This window comes from Manis javanica, chromosome 9, assembly GCF_040802235.1.
Source record: "Manis javanica isolate MJ-LG chromosome 9, MJ_LKY, whole genome shotgun sequence".
Classification (NCBI taxonomy): domain Eukaryota; kingdom Metazoa; phylum Chordata; class Mammalia; order Pholidota; family Manidae; genus Manis; species Manis javanica.
The window spans coordinates 102,648,650-102,668,962 of record NC_133164.1 but is presented as its reverse complement, the minus strand read 5'-3'; the positions used below and the strand labels follow the sequence as shown (position 1 = coordinate 102,668,962).

Here is a 20,313-nt window from a genome sequence, read left to right as displayed (position 1 = left end):
CAAAAGCCCCTTCTCCATTGCTCTCAATCCATGAAGCTGTGCCAGACCCACCCTGACTTGTTCTCACGATTGTGACTCAAGCGATTCCGGTTTTGGATAGACCAATTCAATCTCATGTGAAGCCCGGCAAACTGAAGTCAAGAAAGGACCACTTAACGAGAGCAAAACAGAACAGCATACAGGCAGCCTTGCTGGCTGATGGCGGTTTTCCCACTGGGTCACTCACAGTGTGACCACAGGTTGCTTCCTTCGACTTTGACTTGGGCTGAGTGTTTCTCTTCCCTCTCCTATTCTGAGCTTATCTCCAGGATCACTACCAGCTCGCCCTACCCTGCTTGTTCACCTTGCCTCTTCAGGGACTCTGGATTTATCTTCTCTGAGAAATCCCCAAAGTAGGGCAACTGTTGTCTCCTGCTTTGCTCAGTCTAGACATTCTATTTCATTTATTTATTCAACAAGTATTTATTGAGCACCTACTAAATGCCAGCCACTGTTTTAGACACCGGAGATACAGCTATGAAGAGAACAGACACATTCTCTGCCTTTAGAAAGCTTCCATGCTATTTGGGAAGACAGAAAATTAACAGAGTAACAAAGAAAACTCTAAGTTAGAGCCAGACACTCGTAAAGGCAACGGAGAAAATGAAAGTAGTCTTTGGGAGCTTGTGGTCAGGAAGGGTCCCTCTGACATCTAGCTGGGTCCTAGAAGGACATCTGGATGCAGGACACTCTCCCGGAAGGAACAGCAAGAGAAGGGGCCCTGAGGCTTATTTTACTGTGTTCCTTCACATTTTTCTCATTAAGGAGCACTTTGTTTTATATGATATAAATATGCTACTGACTGATCCCTTGTTAGTCCTGCTACAGGGATGTGAGGAAGTTAACTTGTAATTGGCAAATAAACCAAATTACATTTAATTGTCATCCCAATAAGGCACTGAGGGTCTGAGAGGGTAAATCGCCCGAGTTTGTCTGGCTCTAAAGTCCACCCTTTCCCCCAACACCTTTCTGGCCTCAATAAAGGGCTGATTCTGGTGGTTTCCTTTTACAGGACCTGGCCCAGGTCACCTGCAACCTACCGATGGATGCTGGTGGCAGTGATAATGGCGTCATCAGTAAGAAACTGGATTCTAGAAAAGAGGAGAAGGGTAGTTTCTAACTGTCTAGTCCAGACTGGCAAGTGCTACCTATACATTATTTACATCTGAAAGTCGGGCCAGCAGGAGTGGGCTGTCATCAACAGCTGACTTTGAGTGGTTGGTCTGGAGAGCTGGAGCAGGTGAAAGAAGACAGATCAGTATGGGCCCTGCAGAGAGCTGTCCATGATTCATGTGCCAGCTTCCAGCACAGGGCTTTTGCTTTTCAGCATATCCTGCTCAGCAGGCAGCAGCTCTGCCAGGGCAGAGAGCAGAGATAGAATGTTCACGTCCAGGCCACCCATCTGCAGGGAGGGTACCCGAGCTGGGGTGTGAAGCCTGGACAGGGCTGGGATGGGGGTGGGTTGGGAGCAAATCATAAGGAGGCATGTGGCAGGTGTGTGTGTATGTCACCGTGGAGCCAGGTTTCAGTGGGGCTACTTAACTAAAATTGCTGATGGCCATTTTTCATGGCTGCCCCCACCCCAGTGCCTGTTTTTTCTTTATCTTCTCAATATGTAGGTCACCCCCTCTCTTCCTCCTGGCCAGTCCTCCCACCCTCACCTGCTCTCTCAGAGAGTGTCCAGCCTGTCCCCCGCTGAGCTCCCAAGTTGGCTGAGCAGAGTCTGGCATCAGGCTATGGAACCGCCGCTGAGGGGGAAGAGGGCATTCCATTTTTATTTAAACCCAAAGGATTAAAGAATCTAGGCAGATGCATGTGTATGTGTATATGTTTACATGTGTGTAGCTTACGCACATAACTCCAGCAAGAAATAATTTATCCTCTACCACACATTTGCCAGTTTAGAAAAAATCTGCACCCCTGCCCCTCCCCACCAAGGCCTTTGGTGCAACTCTACAGAAAGCAGGGGCCTCTGAAAGTTCAGACATTAATTACTGAGTTAGAATATTTTTCAAAATTACAAGGCATGGCCCCAGGAGATAAGAGGAAGGAGGGGGAGAGAGTGGAGGGGAGGGAGGTGGAGAGAGTCTGTCCAGGGCTGGGAAGCTGGGACTGGAGGCTGAGCTGGGGAGGCCCCCTGCCTCTGGGAAGAGCCCCCCACACCACAAGGCCAGGAGCATCCCCCGCCCCTGTGCTGAGAAAAGGAGGACATTTAGGGCTCCCGACCCAGGCCAGGCCTGAGGGGGTGTCCATGGGGAGCAGCAGGCTGGTCAACAGGGATAAATGACTTTTTGGTCCTCGGAAGAAGAGTTTAATCTTCTCTACCTCTTACCTGCCCACCCGAGGCCTTCAACATAAAATTCCTGCTAGGACATAGTTAGTTAATTAAAATTATTTTCAATGAAGGGGAGATAGATCACATCAGTCCCCTTCTACAATTAGGATTAATGGAGCTAAGGACTCCCTGGGAGGAATCCAGAAGGACTGGCAGAAATTCAATCTAACTTTTAAACACTGCCGAAAATTTGATGTTTATTAAAACTGCTCCCACCTCTACATCCTTCAAAAGGCCAGCTTATTCTCAGAGAGCCACAGCCTCTCTGAATTCTATATTTTTTGGAGAAAATACCCAAAACTTGCAACCATCATCCTCCAAAAAGTGACTGACAAGATCTCCTCCTGAAGGCGTGTTGAGGTTGGTTTGGAAGTCTCTTGGAGTTTTAAGGCTGTTTAAAAACAGGTCTGGCGTGCAGACTGGTTTCCCTTTGGAAACCAGTGTCTGGTGGAAGCTGGTATTTTTATAACTCCAGGCTCTCTATCAGATCCTGTGTTACCATGGTTGCTAAGGGGAACACTGGCTTCAAATTTCACATTTCAGTTTGCAGAGTCTGGCTGAGGAAGTAGAACAGTTAAAGAGTGGCGGGTGCAGGAGGGTTGTAAGTTGGTGGGGTGGGGGAGTTGTATCTTAAGGAGGCCAGGGAGCCCCATCTTCAGAGCTGGGTGCATCAGTGTGTGCGTGTGTGTGTTTGTGTTGGGGGGATGTCTGAGCAGTTCAGGGGCATCACATTACAGAGTGGTGTGGCTGCCGAGTCAGGGGGCCGGCAGTTCAGGAGGGCACAAAATTGTGGGGAGTTATTTGAATGGAGGTTACAGGAAAGGTTGCTTAAGCTAGGGTATACTTAGAAGCAGCTGCTAGATCTGGAGGACCACTAAACCAGAGCCCAGGGGCTGTGTACCTGCCCTGGGAAGGCTATATTTTCAGGGGAACATTCCAGGCGGAGTCTGTGCCTAAGATTAGGGCTGGAATAAACCGTTCACTCAGAAAGGTTCTCTTGAATTTTCAAGTTTCGTTCCAGCCCTTCATGTCACTCATAGTCTTTATGATTGACTATTATAGTAAGAATCAATTTAAATGTGGAGTTGAGGGCTGTTTTCTGTGAAAATGCCCCTGCCAGGCAGACCTCCTTATCTGTTCTGCTGTCTGGGCTCCTCTCTAGCCACTTCCTACACTCAACTTTTTTTGAGCACGGCATTTTTCATTGTGCACCTAGTTATCTGTGGGTCTCTCTGGCTAGGGTATGCCCTAGGTTTATTTGGCTTTGTTATCTCAGCACATTTTTAGCAGGAAATATGTCTAGGTGACTTTTCAGTTCAATAAGGAACTCACATGTTTCTTAAGTGTTTGTTGAATGAATAAATAAACTCTCTACTATGCCTTCCATGGTTTTGCTCTTTGGCTTAAACACTTTCAGAGGTTTTCAGTATCATCTTGTGTCTATGAGAACGCCTCTGCTGGGAGCCAGTGCCAGTCACTGACTCACCCATCAGGCCTTCTCTTTACTATGCTAACACAGATGGGCCATGCTCATTCTGGCCTCCATGCATCTGCTCGCTTTTATTTCAGGAGGCCTTTTTCCTCCCCTCCAGTACCTGTCCTGGAAGCCCACTTCGCCTTAAGTCCTAGCTCCCCCTGACCTTTGCCCCCAGCAGCTGCCCACATTTTTTGAACACCCCTATCCTTGCATACCCCTCATAAATGTTCGTGGTTGCTTAACTTTGTGGATTTAGTCACCAAGTAGATTGCAAACCTTTTGGGAGAGGATCACAACTTACACTCTCTCCTTCTAGTATAACTAGGAAACTTCGCAGTTCAATGAGAAATGTAGCATTGCCTCACACCAAATCACGCTTACTGAAAGAGCAGAGTCCTGAGCAAAATGCAGCCAGAGTTACGTGACAGATGAGACCCAGCCTACCCCCAGGTACCAAGGAAGATCGGAATGATATAAAAGCAAACACAAAGAGGTCATAGGGCATTAATTCAACCACCTGTGGCCAGAGAACAGGTGTCAGCAGCTCGTGTGGAGGCTAGTTCTCTAGGATGTTAGAGGAAAAGTAAATCAGGGCCAGATGGGGACATGGTGGGATGTGATCCTGGCCTTGAAGCTGGGCAGAGTCAAGCAGGAGGAGGAAGCCTGCGCTCAGGCAGGAGAAATGCAGGAGGTCTTCCGTGGAGATACAATGGGAACTGCTCAGCTGGTGCTGTAGAAGGATCATGAGAGGTTCTCCAAGAATGCAGGGTGTGTTTCTGCAGACCTTGGCATCCCTTGAGGAGAATGGACGGTACTTTCTGAGGCTGCCTGTGGTGCGGGACTTCCCTTGAGCAGTGCCTGGAACACAGCTTGCTTTCAATAGCAATACACAACGGTGCAGCTCACTGAGGGGCTCTGGTGCATCCCTGGCTCTTCTCGAACATCTCACTTATTTTAAACCTTAAAACACACCTGCAGGGTAAGTATTATTCCCATTATTCCCATGCTACAGATAGAAAACTAAGGTGTGGAAAGATTAAAGAATTAGGTTAAAGCCTCACAGCTAATGAGTGGCAGAGCTGGGATTCAAACTCAGGTCTCTTGTCACTCTTTTGCTGTATCCTTCCCATAATGCTCTTTGACTGTAAATAGCCACTCCCTAATTGCACCTAAGATGTGGCTCCTGTTTCTTAACCTTGGCTGCACATTGAAGCCACATGGAGAGCTTAAATCTTTTTATTCCCCCATCAAACTCCATACCCAGAAAGTTTGATTTAATTGGTTGAAGGAAGGGTCTGGGAATTTGTAATTCTGTGAAAGGTCCCGAGGTGCAGGGTCGAGGACAATGAGCTGCATGGGGGTACTTTCAAATCTCTGCTCCCCATCAGAGTCCATCACCACCACAGGCAGAGTCTAAGCCGGCCTCTTCTGGCCACAGTGGGCCCTGCCCTGGCCCCGTGCAACAGTGAGAGAGCTGCTTTTTAAACCTTTTTGCGTTAAAGCTGGGCAGCTGAACGTAGCCCCATCGCCTGCCCTCAGGAAGGGAGGAATGGTCCCACTGGAAAGGTACCTCTGAAGAATGTTCCGCTTGACTCTCTTAGCCCTGTGAAATAGCAGAGGATCTCCACCCACACCCACTTCATCTCAGCTTTTTCCGAGGTCAGATTTCCCCTGGAGCCAAAACAATGTGAGCAATTGAATGCACGCTCACGCAAAAAGTTAAAAAAGTGGCTCTTTCATTGTTGCACGAAGCAATTTCATTTCCTGAGAAGCCTGACTTGCTGCCCTCTGAGTTCTCCTCCCCAGCCTGGGCCTGCCTTCCTTTAGGAGCCCAGCCAGTTGCATCCCTGGTCAGAGGCACCCCCCTCCTCTGGAAAGGCAGATGGGAATTTCTGGGGCCCAGAGGGGAGGACAGCAAGACAGCCAACCAGAGGCAGAGGTTGGTGAGAGCCGAAGGAGGGTACAGAGAGATGAGAGATTTCCGACAGAAGGAATCTCTCCCCCACTTCTCTTCTCCTCCTCTCCTGACCTCTAGCTGTGGTTGCTGGACTAAGAAGAGGTCAGGAGGATGGGTATCACAGGTTAATGTGGGCTCAGGGGCTGGAATGGAGAAAGGAAAGGTGAGAGGGAGTTAACAGAAACAGATTCACAGTGTATGGGGAAAGACTGCCCAAGAAAGCTTTAACCTGTAAGGGGTTAAAGCCACCCCAGTGGCCTCTAGCAGAGGAATTTTCGACAAAGTTCTTGAAGGAAGGGGCCCGTAGAAAAGCATTCAATGATAACTTGGAGGAATCTAGCAAAATCATCCCTGTGTCACAGAGTGAGAGAAGAGTGGAAGGGCCGAGGCATGGTAGAGTTAGGAAAAGGGTCTGGTGTGGAGCGAGCCAGACCCCAAACCTGGCAGGTCGGCTCCACCTGTGATGAGAGATGACAACACCCTTAGCTCAGGACACAAACACTAATCACACCTCTCCTGTGTGGTGAACCCTCGAAGTCACAGTTGGGCTGAGAACCTCAACAGGGCGATGCAGTCCTTGGAACGCTATCAGAAAGCAGCTTGAGGGCTGTCTTACCATTTGTTGGTGTTTAATTTCTTTCACCAATATTTTGTAGTTTTCAGTGTGCAAGTCTTTTGCTTCCTTAGTTAAGCTTATTCCTGAGTATTTGATTTCTTCTGATGCTGTTGTAAATGGGATCATTTTCCTAATTTCCTTTTCAGATGGTTACAGATTAGTACATTTCTATACAGATTAGTGGAGAGAAATACATTTTTGTATCTCTATTTCGTATCCTGTAACTTTACTGAATTCATACATTAGTTCTAACGGTTGTGTGTACGTGTGTGTGTAGTCTTTATGGTTTTCTGTATATAAGATCATGCTATCTGAAAAGGGACCATTTTACTTCTTCCTTCCCAATTTGGATGCCTGTTATTTCTTTTTTCTTGCCCAACTGCTCTGGCTAGGACTTCCAGTACTACACTGAGAAGGAGTGGTGATAAGGGCATCCTTGCCTTGTATCTGGTCTTGGACTAGAAGACTTAATATTGTTAAAATGTCACTATTACCCAGTGTGACCTATAGAATCAATGTAATTCCTATCAAAATCCCAATGGGATTTTTTTTTTTTACAGAAATAGAAAAAAACAATTCTAAAATTTATATGGAACCAGAAAAGACCCCAAATAGCCAAGTCAATCTTGAAACAAGTTGAAAAAGTACAGATCAGGAGGCATCTCATGGTCTGATTTCAAATTACAAAGTTATAGTACTTAGACCAGTGGGATAGAATTGAGAGCCTAGAAATAAATCCATGCATATTTGGTCAATTGATCTTCAGCAGAGGTGCCCAGAAAACATAATGGGGACAGGATAGCATCTTCAACTGGAAAACTGGATATCCACATGCAAAAGAATGAAACTGGACTCATATCTTACACCATACACAAAAACCAACTCAAAATCAATTAAACGTAAGAACTGAAACTGTAACTCCTCAAAGAAAACATAAGGGAAAAGCTTCATGACATTGGTCTTGGCAGTGATTTCATGGATATGACAACAAAAGCACAAAAGCAAAAATAACTAAAAAGTTTCCACACAGCAAAGGAGGAACAATCCACAGAGTGAAAAGGCAATGTGAAGAATAGGAGAAATATTTGTAAACCATATACCTGATAAAGGATTAATCCAAAATATATGAGTGAGGAGCTCCTACCACCCAACAGCAAAAAAAAAAAAAAAGCTGGATTTAAAAATGGACTAAGGACTTGAACAGGCATTTTTCCAATGGAGATATACCAATAGCCAATCGGCATATGAAAACATGCTCAATGTCACTAATCATCACAGAAATGCAAATCAAAACCACCTCATAACTGTTAGGATGGCTATTATACATATGAAAAAAAAAGACAAAAAGTGTCAGTGAGGATGTGGAGAAATTAGAACTCTTGTACATTGCTGGCGGGAATGTATAATAGCACAGCTGCTTTGGAAAACGGTAGGAAAGTTCCTCAGAAAATTAAAGATAGAGCTACCATATGACCCAGCAGTCCCACTTCTGGGTATTTATCCAAAAGAATTGAAATGGAGATTTTGAAGAGCTAGCAGCCCTCCTGTGTTCCATTATTCACAGTAACCAAGATGTGGCAACCTAAATGTCCACTGACAGATGAATGGATTTAAAAATCTGGTTGATACATACAGTAGAATACTCGTCAGCCTTAAAAGAAAAGGAAATTCTGCGGTATGCAACAGCAGGGCTAACCCTGGAAGACATTGTGCTCAGCGAAATAAGCCAGTCACAGAAGGACAAATACTGCATATTTGCACTTACACGAGGTATTTAAAATAGTCAAACTCATAGAGGCAAAGAATAGAATAGTGGTTGGCAGAGGCTGGGGGAGGTGGTAATGGGGAGTTGCTAATCACTAGACACAAAACTTTGGTTATACCAGATGAATAATCTGGAGATCTGCTGTACAACATTGTGCCTAGAGACAATAATAAGGTATTGGAGACTTAAAAATCTGTTAAAATGGTAGATCTCATGTTATGTGTTCTTGCAACCATAAAAATTTAGAAACATTAAAAAAATTAGAAAGAGCTCATGAGGCAAATATGAGCTGTAAATAGGAGGGCAAGGAGACCTTCACACGTTCTGGTCACCAGTAAAATTCTTCACTTTAAAAACCATTTGGCAGAAACCATTTGCTCTTAATGAAAGGGGTCCATCCTTCGAAGAAGGTTCCCTGATTGGCACATGTTATTTAAGACAAAGACAGAATGAATTCTGTGAAGATCTCTTTGGCTTCTTCCATGTAGCAGGTGCTGGGTTATAGACTGAGAACAGAACAAGAGCGGCCGCTGCTCTGTTCACGAGGCAGTGAAGCAACGTGGTGCGGAGCAGGGACTTCGGTGGTCAGACCTGGATTGTCTCTGCCACCTGCTGGCTGTGTGCCCTGAGCAAGCTGCGAGACCTCTCTGTTCTAAGGAAAATGGGGATAATTATCTTCAGGGTGCTGAGTTAAAGGAGAAAAGAATGCGTGACATGGATTGGACAATGCCTTCCGCTGAGCTGTTACCATTACTAAATACTCTCTGGTGATGAGAAAAGGAAAGAGCTGTGAGGACAGAGAGCACTGCCTCCCTCAGGAGGGAGCATCCCGTTGGAGGCTGGGGGCCAGGGTGAGGGGAGCCTCCTGGGAGAGATGACTTGAGCTGGGCCTGGGAGGTGTTAGGGCCAAGAAAAGAGACTCCAAGGATGGGGTGCAGCAGTTCAAGCTTAAGTAACAGAGAGTGCTTCATTCAGCTAGGCCGTGGTGTGCACGGAAAGGCCCAGGGGACTCAATCTAGGTGCGGTGGCTCCCAGGGAGCTGGGCGTCCTCCAGTCTGAAGGGCCTGGGGTCTAAGCACACACTCAATCTTCAAGGGGCACAGGGTCTGAGTGTCAGCGAAGGCGGCCTCTGTAAGAATGGGCACCCTGAGATTGAAGCAGGGCTGTGAGGATTTTGTATCTTCCTCTTATCTTTGCTCTAAATGAGATTTTTCACACAAAGACGGCCTGTGGGTTTGTGTTTGACTCAGGGGCATTGAGAAAAGAGGAACAGGGGGAAGCCATTGAGGGCCTTGAAGAAGCAGAGGATGGAGTGGGTGGAGAGGATCTGTGACTGTGAGAAAAGGCAATCGGTCGGGTTGTGGGGCTGCTGCTTGGTTACAAGGAGGCAAGAAGGCGTGGGTCGGGCCCACTGAGGACCCGGGCTGCGCAGGAGGGCGTTGGGGTGCAGCTCCGGCCACAGCTTGTCACGTGGGCTTGAGGCATGACTTGACGTATCTGGTGGGCAACTGGAAATATGAACTTGGGCTTGCTCTGTATGTTGGGAAGATCCCAGGGCAGGGTGGGTCGGCCATCTGCATGGCCCCAGGGGAAGAGCCTAAACCTTTCCTGCATGAAGAGGGGCAGCAGTGTGACTGTGGCTTCTAGAAACTTCTTAGAGCTGCCTCAACCTGCTTTGGGGATGTTGCTCAGACCTGGGTATGAGTGTATGTGTTATAAGGCAGCAACTGACTAAGTATTCAAATGTCTGTCTCTAGGGAGCTGGGAATGACGAAGGCTCTCCAAAGGGACTGATACAATCCCTAGGGCACTGTTTATGTCCCCAGCTTTACTTAAGGCCCTGTTTTCGGGAAGCCAAGCTCTCTAGCAGAAAGAACCCTACTGGTTGTGTGTCCCTGAACAGGGCACTCAGCCCCCATGACCCTTTAAGATTGGGCGTGCGCCCAGCCCTAAGTCCGACTGGAGGACACCCAGCTCTCTGAGAGCTGCCTGCCCTAGAGAGCGAGTCCCCTGGGCTCTTCCTTCCACTGGCCTATTCCAACTCTGATCTAGTTGCCCTGGTGCACTTAGCACCCTCTCCACACTGCGTCTTCCTCCTTAAACCCTTGCAGGGCAAGCAGCATGATCCCCTCTGCGAACGAGGAACCGAGACGCAGAGCAGGTGGACTCTCCCTCAAGATGGCAGAGTCAAAAACCAGCAGAGGTAGGGTTTGAGCCAAGGGCTGCTGATCTTGAACCACCTCACTGTGGGGCCTCCAGCAGAAAGCCTGGAACATGGGGCTCTGGTGTCTTCTTTTACAAAAGGATGAAAAGCCACAGATGATTTATTTACTCTCCAAGTTTACCGTGAACATGGCAGGGGTTTATGTTTGTGACACTGCCTTTAAAAGTTTAACGCATCAAACAAGTGTGCATCACGGGAGGCTCCTGTTTCTTGTCTGTGCAGATCCCCTGGCACCTTCCGAATCTCACACCAGTGTTCGCGCTCCCTCAGGCGGTGTGGGAAGCCAGGCCAGCTCTCAGCTGTGGCCCGGCTTCCTGGCCCAGATCACGCAGGGGAAATGTGTTGGGGAATCCAGGTCACAGCTCTGGAACAGCACTGCTGCCTCCTGCCTTGAGCCGGGTTGTCAGGGGCACAGGGCAGCTCAGGCCGGGATCAGAGAACTTCAAGAGGCCATCCTGGCCAGTTCCCTGTCTCCAAGGGGGCTGCCTTCAAATCAACTCCTAGGGAGGCAAAAAGCAAAGCTACAGCCTCTCTTGGTGCTGGATTCTGTACCTGACATTTTGAGAGTGAAATAAAGTTGGGAGAGGCCATTGTTGGAATCTGGGTAACAAATCTAATTCATGCACATTTGTTAAAAGACATGTTTGGCTACAAAGTGGCAGGATAACAAAGTGCTCAAGAGAGTCCTGCGTGCTCTGCTTCCGTAAGCATCCACACAGTCTGGGAAAAGCATGCTGTTGTCCTTTAAACGGATTCTTCAAAAACATTTACAAATACCCCCTCCTGTCTCTTAAATGGCTCTATCATCTTCTTTCTTTCAAAAACACAAAAATGTCAGAAACAGTGCTCCAAAGACGGTCTGCTCTCAGGTCTTCACCTCCACCTACTCCCCAGCTTGGCCCAGTGTGGCTTCTGTGCTCACCCCACTGGGCCCCCTCACAGACTTGTTGCCAAACCCCAGCTACTTCTCCACCCTAGTCCAATTCATTCCCCACAGGTTTCTCCTCGCTGCACTCTGGGGCCTGCTGCTGGGGGTGGCAGGGGACAGCACATGTGAAGTGTGGGCTGACACCAGCGCCCACTGAGAGGGTTTTCACCCACTCCTGGAGCGTTCTCTGACCCACGGCCTCCTGACCTAGGCCCTTTCTCCTCTGTCACCTTGCTGGTTCCTGTGTTCTCCCCCAGCCACCCCCTCTTCCCTGGGTGGCCCCATCTGGTCCAGCCTTGGGCACCAGGTACAGGTCACACAAAGCTCAATCCTGTGTCACCAGGGCTGATCTCTTTCTGATATTCAGACACTTTCGTCCGAGCAACTGCGGAACAGCTCTCTGAGGACAACCAACAAACATCAAAAACTGACTCCTGCTTTTCATTGCCGCTCTGTTTCCCTTCTAGCCTTCCCCATTCCAGAAAATGGTGCACAGGCTGGTAAACGAGCCCTGTCCCTTCCTCCCTTCTCTGTATCTCATGTCAGCAGGTCCTGTTGGTTCTAACTCAAAAATACAACTGGAATGCAAACAGCCCTTCCCCTGCTACTGTCATGGCGGTGTTCTGAGCTCCCAAACTTTCACTGGATGACCCCTAATGAGCTTTGAGCTTCCACGTTGCCCCTTCCAATTCTACACCCGGAGAGCAGCCAGCATGACCTTCGAAAGTGGGTGATGATACCTGGCAGGGCAACTACCCCACTGACTTCTTGCTTCTCAAAAATTTCATTATTCTTAGTTATTTTTTCAGACAAAATTTCAAGCAAATATTTTTTAAAGTAAATGATTCAATGATAAACCAATCCAGTCCAAAGATGCATTCATTCAAATAATACTTCTGTAGGTCTCCTCTCTGTAGGCAGTGGTCTAGATTATGAATTATTGCCGTTTGAGTTAATATTTTCCTTTGGGGGGCTATTTTCCTTTACATAAACTCAGTAAATAAAAACCTGGCTTTAGTAAACAGAAGCATGGGGGAGCTGTATTTCTCTGTACCAAAAGATAGATCACTTCATAAGCAGAGCTTTCTTGGCACATCTGAGATGAGTTTTGATCAGACAGTCCAGTGTGGGCACTCTGGCAGGGCAGGTGTGCGGGCCGTGAGGGTCACTTACCTCCTTGAGGCAGGTGTAGATGGGGCAGACGAGTACGCGGAAGGGCTCGCCCGTGCTGCTGCGCATGGTGCCGAACACCTCGCACAGGAAGGTGATGAAGCCGAGCCAGCGCTCCACATCCTGCTGCTGAAGCTCCTCCCGCACCGTGAAGTCCTTCTGTGGAGGCACAAGAGACCATGTCAGCCTCGCTGGGACTGGGGAGGAGTCCGGGCACCACCTCTGCTGCAGGGCCTAAGGGCTGGTCCTGGGCAACTGATAAACCCCATGTTTCCACAAGGATGGGGATAGGTGACGAGTGTATGGACAATGAATGTTGGGGACTCACTCACAGGCGGTAGAACCACCCTGACCTTTGGCCGTAGCACCTCGGCTTCACTGTTCCCAGACTGGGGGCCCCTCCGCCTTGCCTCACTCACCCCAATACTGAGGTGGAGGAAGTGAGATGAAGGGGAAGATGACACCTTCCCCTGAGTCATCACCTCTTCCATTCAACTCCTATGGCTAAATTATCTCCCTCTGCTAACCCCCAGGTCGTGCCCTCCACATGAGGGAGGGTAACCTGAACACTGTCCAGCACACGTCAGCAATCGGAGATGGGGGCCCATCTAGGCCCCAGCCCTGGGGGAGAGACACATCTACAGCCCTTGCCTGCAAGGGGCCTAAAGGATAGTAAGAAAATTAGAGGCATTTATTCATTCATTCATTCATCCTCCTTAAAAATATGATTGCCTCCTTGGATGCCAGGCACTGCATTAAGGGCTAGGATAAGCTATGTTTGCTCCTAACTATGATAAAAAGAGAGAAGGTGTTAAAAGCTACCAGGAGTTCCAGGTAAAGGGATTTGGGGAGCTGAGACAGGAGTTACTACCTGCAACCAGAAATCCAGGCCTTGGAAGAGCTAAGGGTCTGACATGGGCATATGGGGGTATTTCAGTGGAGAGAATGACAAGGTCTTTATGGGTGCGCAGACCAGGCAGGAGGCTACTGCACATGTCCAGGCTAAGTGAAATAAAACCTCAACTCTCTGGCAACTGAAAGGTAAGAATCTGTGTTAAGTTAGATCGTATTCAGGAATATATTCCCCTTACCCCGTCTTTGGATTTGGCCGTATGACTTGCTTTAGCCAACACAACGAGGGGGGAGTATACCAGTTTTGATTCCAAGCCTTAGGCATTTATGGTTACTCTCTTATGCACCGTGCTGTCATGAGAAGATCCTCTGTGAGCCAGCCCGATGATCCCGGGTGTGGGTGAGAGACATGTGAATCAGGGTCCCACCCAAGTCTAGCCTGGATCAGGCGATCCCAGCCAACTTGCACACATATCATCTACATACATGCTTATTGCCACACGTCACCAAGATTTCTGAGGTTGTTGAGCAGCAATATCTGGCTGCTACAGGATTGGTACAAGAGGCATTGTTGGGGCAAAAGGTCACTAAATGGTAGGCTGCAGACATGATGGAAAAGGTAGATTTAAGATAATACCAAGATTCCGGGTCTGGGTGACTGTGCTACCAAGAGAAATAGAACAGAGGAGGGAACAGGCTGTGGAATTTGATCCAGGCCATTCCAAGACCAGGGTCCCTCCCATTACTTAATGTGGCTGAGCATTCACCTCAATGCCAGAATCTCAGAATCTCCAGAGAACACAGATCCTCACAGATGACTTGGTTAACGTCTGTCCCTTGTATGTGGTAGAAGCATTATCTAGAAGCCTAAAGGGGCAGGTGGGGCATCAGCCCCCTCGGCTGGCAAATTTGGGGATGGATGAGAATATCTCCAGAAATTCCTCCAGTTCCAGCTTCTGATGAGTCTGGGACACAGTTTATAAGTTTCAGAGTTTCATCATTTTAAAATCCGTGTGTGTGCCTGCACGTGTACATATGAAACAAGAGCAGCAGCAGCTACTATCTGTGCACTACATGCTGAGCCAAGTGCCTTAATCTCAATATCTCATTTAATCATCATGATGATCCCATGAGGCAGGTCCTACTTTTGCCCCATTTTATAGATGGCGAATCTGATTTTAGAGATGATGCCTAACTTGCCCGTGGTGATGTGGCAATAGCAGAGCTGGCCTTTGAACTCAGGTCTGCCTGTTCTGGAGACCAAGCTTTTCTTTTTCCCATTCTTTTTTACAGTGTTTTTTAAATTGGAAAAGTAGTGCATCAGAGCTGAAGCTCTCGATCACTTGCTAAGTCTGAACTTTCCTCTAAGCCACCTGTGCAGACTGTGCCCTGAAGTCCCCTCATGCCCACAGATCTCATGGGCCTCACACCGACCCCTCAGGCCTCTCCACCCACTTCTCAATGCAGAACTGTGCACAACTGTGGCCCGCCAGGGCATGGGATTCTCCCACCCTGGAGTCTGAGCCCTAGGGGACAGGAAAAGGTTTGGGGCAGTGCCTACCAGGGACTGAGTTCTAAAAAATGATTACATCTGATCAAAGAACTATAGCTTGACTCCTTGATAATCAGAGGCGTCAAGAGAAGATTCTGTTTTGAGCTAGCAAAACTCACCTGGAGACTGAATGCTTGCTAAATATTGGCAATTAGACTTGATATGTGTACATGAAGTCACCCACCAGCTTTCGGTCAGGGAGGGAGACACTACTGTTACCTCCGTGGACAGTGAGCGATTTCCAGGATGATCCACACAGCCGACCCAAGACCAAACCGAGGGTCCCTCAGCCAAGGGCAAGGGAAAATCAAAGCAGTACGGCATCTATGGGAAAATCCTGCACAGAACAGGGAGTGTTATCCTGAGGGCCTGAAGGAAATGCCTGACTTTAAGAATGGTAACTACACTACACCAAAAATAAATAAAATACAAAACCCAAGTATAAAACATGGGCTTTTATATCTGTAAGAAGAGCAACAACATAGATTCTGTGACATGTGAAAAGGAGTTCAGAAGAAGGGATTATGATTAGCTAAAAATACCTTACGCTGAGATGAAGTGTGAGACAGGGACTGGGATTTGGAGAGAAGCAGTGGAAATTAGAAATTCAACAGCAAAAGGAAAATGTGAATTACTGGCAGTCAAGGGCAGAATGGATACTGAAGAAAAAGTAAAACACAAGACAAACTTGGAAAATGATATCATGCTGTTGACAAAGGTAAACAGATGAAAAAAAGATAGAAAATGATAGAGAAGACAGACAGTGGACAGCAGCTAATCTATGAACTACAGAAGTTTGCAAAAAAGATACCAGAATGCATGGAATAAAGAGACAAGAGAGAAAACTTTAAGTTGAAGACAAAAAGCCGAAAAAGATCTTCTTCAGGTGAAAAGGGTTCACGTGCTCCAGAACTCCACCATTTACACTTAGCAGGAGACTTTTCTTTTTAATTTCAAGGAAAAAGAAAACTTCTAAAACCAGCTTTGAAGGAAGCAAAACTCTAGGTTTCTTACAAAGGAACAAAAGTATGGTTGGCTTTGTACTTCCACATTTAAGATATTTAGTATTAAAACTCAGAGACATGGAGGCAACAATGTCTTCATATATTTTTGAGGAAAAGAACACACCTATCAGTGAATGAAAGCAAGAGAAAGACATCTTACGTGAGCAAATGTTTTAAAAAATCTCACCTACATGCTTATCTTAAAAAAAAAAAGTATATGGTGCAGCTGCCATGGGAAACAGTATGGTGATTCCTCAAAAAATTAAAAATAGAATTACCACATGACCCAACAATTCCACTTCCAGGTATTTACCCAACTGAAAGCAGAATCTTGAACAGATACTTGCACAACCCTGATCACAGCAGCCCTTCTCATGATAGCCAAGCGGGTATGGACGCGTGAAGGGATAAACAAAATGTGGTACATGCATTTAATGGAATATTATTCAATCTTAAAAAGGAAGGACTTTATGACACATGCTAAAACGTGGGTGAACCATGACGACATTATGCTAAGTGAAATACACAAGTCACAAAAAGACAAATACTGTATGATTCCATTTATATCAGTATCTAGAGTAGTCCAAATCATAGAAACAGTAGAATGGTGGTTTCCAAAGGCTGGGGAGTGGGGTTAATGGAGAGTTGTTTAGTTGGTTAGAGTTTCAGTTTTGCAAGATGAAAAAGTTCTGGAGACTGGTTGCACAACAATGTGACTATACTTAACATGTCTGAATTGTATGCTTATTAAGGGCTGAGATACTAAATTTTATGTTATTTTTCTAACCATATTAAAAAATAATTTAAATAATTAAAAACTTTCTTGAATGCATGATCCAGCCAATAAAATTTAGGATTCAACTCTTATGGAAATCATATGTGGAAGGACGAGAAGTGAAAACTGAAACCAGGTATAATTATGAAGTTAAGCCAAAATAAGTAATTTTAATTTTGGTTATAAGACTGAATCAAAGGCCAGAAACAATCCTTGAAAGAGAAGATATTTAATTTTTAAATGCAATTTGAATAAGAATTTCATGGTAGTAGTGACTTAATAATTAAGATTAAATTACTGGGGAGATAAATACTGGTGCAAGGGACAGAAGATCATAAAGCGCACTGAATGTTGTAAATGAGACCATGGCATTCACAAGTTATTGTTTCTTTCTTAAGTTTGGTAATCAGAGCAATAAAAGTTAAAGTAAATTATTAATAACTAGTAGCAGAACTGAAAACAGGATATATAAAATAAATGGATGGGTAAAAATAATTGTGGGCAAATGAAAATAAAATTAAAGGACTCGTAAAATCAAAGTGACCTTCAAGATAACAATCATTGAATAAAAAAGGTTATTTATATAGAGAACAATATGTTCATAATAGACAAAATTATATACTACATAGCATAGACTCAAAATATATAAAACAAAAGCTACTGAAACCTAAGAAAAAAAGAAAAAAATAGTATTGAAATGAAACCACTAGCATTCTATAAATTATTCAAAAAACTTAGAGATTTAAATAATATAATTAATAAGAAATAAACTGAGATTAGCCTCCTAAGCTGGGATTCCATTATAAACTTCAAAACAGAAATTCTACAGGTTATATATTTGGACCAAGAATCAAGAATAACTAGAAAAATAGTGAATATTTAAAAGATATTTTCCTAAAGAAAGATGGAATAAAAGATGTGATCAAAAATGATAACAGATTACTTAGGAAATAAAGAGCTATAAAAACTTGTGGGATGTGGTCAAAGCTATAGTGATAGGTAAATTTATAGTTTCAACTACTTTGGCTAGTAAAAAAAGGTAGCAAGCAAATCACCTAACCCTACGCTGTCCATTTAGTCACAAGCCACATGTGACCACGGAATGCTTGAAATGTGGCTATAAAGACCAAGATGTGCTTTAAGTATAAAATGGACACTAGTTTTTGAAGATTTTGTACTAAAAATATATAAAATGTCTTATTTTTAAAAAATATTAATGACATGTTATAATTTTAGATCTACTGGGTAAAGTAAAATATATTATTAAATTTAAAACTTCATATATGGCACACATTATACTTCTATCAGATACTGTTAATCTATACATTCAATTAAGAAAATTAGAAAAGCACCAATAAATAAAGAAATATGTGAAAGGACGTCATACAGACAAGGCCAGAAATTGATTAATTAGAAAACAGGGAAAGGAAGTCATATATAAAATCAAGAAAGAATACAAATAAAATTAGTAAAACAAAAAATGAAAACATATACAGAGTAGATAAAAAGCATAATAAAAACTACTTACACCTTCCTGCTAATAATTTTGGAAAAAATAATGAAATACATGATGTTTTAGAAAATAACTATTACCAAAATTTTCTAAAAAAACAGAAAGTAAATAAAAGGCCAGGCAAGGCTAAAAATCATAAAGTTCTGAAAGAATTAGTAGGTCTCTAAATTTGACTTTAAAAGGTAAGTTGATTCAAACTTTCAAAAAATTGTGTAACTGCTCTGCTTTGTAAATTCACCTAGAACATAGGAAGAGATAGGCTTTTCCAGTTCTCTGTGCCCCAAATCTCATAATGATAGTGAATTACAAATAAGGGAGTCTATGGGCCAATCTCCTAATGTGAACAAATGTAAAAGTCCTAAATGAAATACTAACAAGTAGCTCCATTATAACCAAGTAGATTTATCCCAGAACAGCAAGGATGATTTAGTATTAGAAAATCTATAAACATGATATATTACATCAATAGATCTTATTAAAAACCAGGAGCACCATCTATGACTCTTGAAAGAATGGAGACAAAAACAATTTGGTATAATTATATATATGAAAACCCCAAGAGAACTCTCTAATAAAGATTAAAATTAACGAGAGTTTCGTTACTAATTAATGAGTATTTACATGCAAAATTAATATACAAAAGTCAACAGCTCATTTTATGACAGGATTAACTAGTGAGGTATTTTAATGCACCAAAGCTCATTTATTACAGCAGTAAAAATACACATTACTGAAAAATGTACAAAATTTCTATAAAGAAAACAAAACTAAATGGAGAGGTTTCAGAGAAAGTCTTAAATAAGTGAAGAAACATAAACAATTCCTTAATGGGTAGACAGCATTGTAAAGATGGTAATTCTCTGTGAAATAACTCACAGGTTTAACACCAATTTGTATTCCATATTCCTATGAGGACTTTTTAGAGGGAAAGAGGAAAAACGGAGGCTTGAAAAAAAATGATCCTAAAAGTAATCTGAAAGAATAACAGAGAAACAGCTACAATCAAAACAAAACAAAATTGTAGAGCATTACATTACTTTTCACCTATCCTAAAGCTTTAATAATTAACAGGGTGTGGAACTGATATAAGAATGTACAGAGGTCACGGGGAAGGCAGTACAGCACAGAGAAGACAAGTAGTGACTCTATAGCATCTGATTACGCTGATGGACAGTGACTGCATTGGGGTGGGTGGGTGGGATTTGATAATATGGGTGAATGTAATAACCACAATGTCACTCATGTGAAACCTTCATAAAATTGTATAGTAATGATATCTTAAAAAAAAAAAAATATGTAGCTAGATCAGACAGCCTGGGAACAAATTTGGCATACATAAGGTTTATCACATGGTCCCAAATAAGTGACAAAGAAGCATTATTCACTCAAGCAACAGTACAGGTATAGCTGTCTAAGGATGGGTGGGGGTGGGGGTGGGGAGCCGGGTAATAATTTAGTTTCCCTTCACGCTGGGCCCTAAAATGAATTCCAGATGGAATAAAAAGGTCAACTTTATTTTTAAGAAGACAAACCATAAGAACTTGAAGAAAATTAAATTGATTTTTTATCCAATTGTTTGATGGAGAAGGACTTTCTACATAAACACAACAGACGAATGCAACAAAATAGCATAAACACACTTAAAAGGCAACTGATAGGCTGGGAAAAGTATCTGCAATAAAAGTACTAAATCCCTCATGGATAAATGGGGAAAGGGCATTAAAAGACAGTTCATATCTCTAAACATTAGGTTGCTGATAAATATATGAAACAAGTTAATTAAATCTCAGTAGCAATCAAATGAATGAGAATACAATTTTTTTCCCCACCTACTGGACCAGCAAAGCTTAAAAACCAGTAATTGCCAATGCTGCTGAGGAGGCAGTGACATGCATATATGCTCAGTGCACATATTACTTTCCTAAAAAGAATCTTAAAATAAGCCTTATAACTGTTCTTATTGTTTGATACAGGAATTACACCTTTGATACTTGTCATAAGGAAATAATTAAAAATAACAAAAAAGCTCAATGCACATAAAAATTCAACAACCTAACAAGTATCCAACAATAGGGGAATGATTAGGTAAATGAAGAGCCATGCACA

The 20,313-nt window shown here is 44.0% G+C and overlaps 1 protein-coding gene across 10 annotated transcripts in view; it reads right to left on the bottom strand.

The window, feature by feature from the left end:
- CTIF (cap binding complex dependent translation initiation factor) overlaps positions 1 to 20,313 on the bottom strand; it is a 290,169-nt gene that overhangs the window by 27,727 nt on the left and 242,129 nt on the right. For 6 of the 10 annotated variants that reach the window (XM_073213026.1, XM_073213031.1, XM_073213030.1 and 3 more), the window contains 2 exons: positions 12,515 to 12,670; positions 1,701 to 1,787 (listed from right to left, as the gene is read on the bottom strand). In XM_073213026.1, coding sequence (XP_073069127.1) covers positions 1,701 to 1,787; positions 12,515 to 12,670 — 243 coding nt within the window. Of the gene's footprint in view, positions 1 to 1,700; positions 1,788 to 10,487; positions 10,914 to 12,514; positions 12,671 to 20,313 lie in introns of those variants that run through there. The other 4 variants (XM_073213032.1, XM_073213033.1, XM_073213034.1 and 1 more) reach the window with 2 other exon arrangements.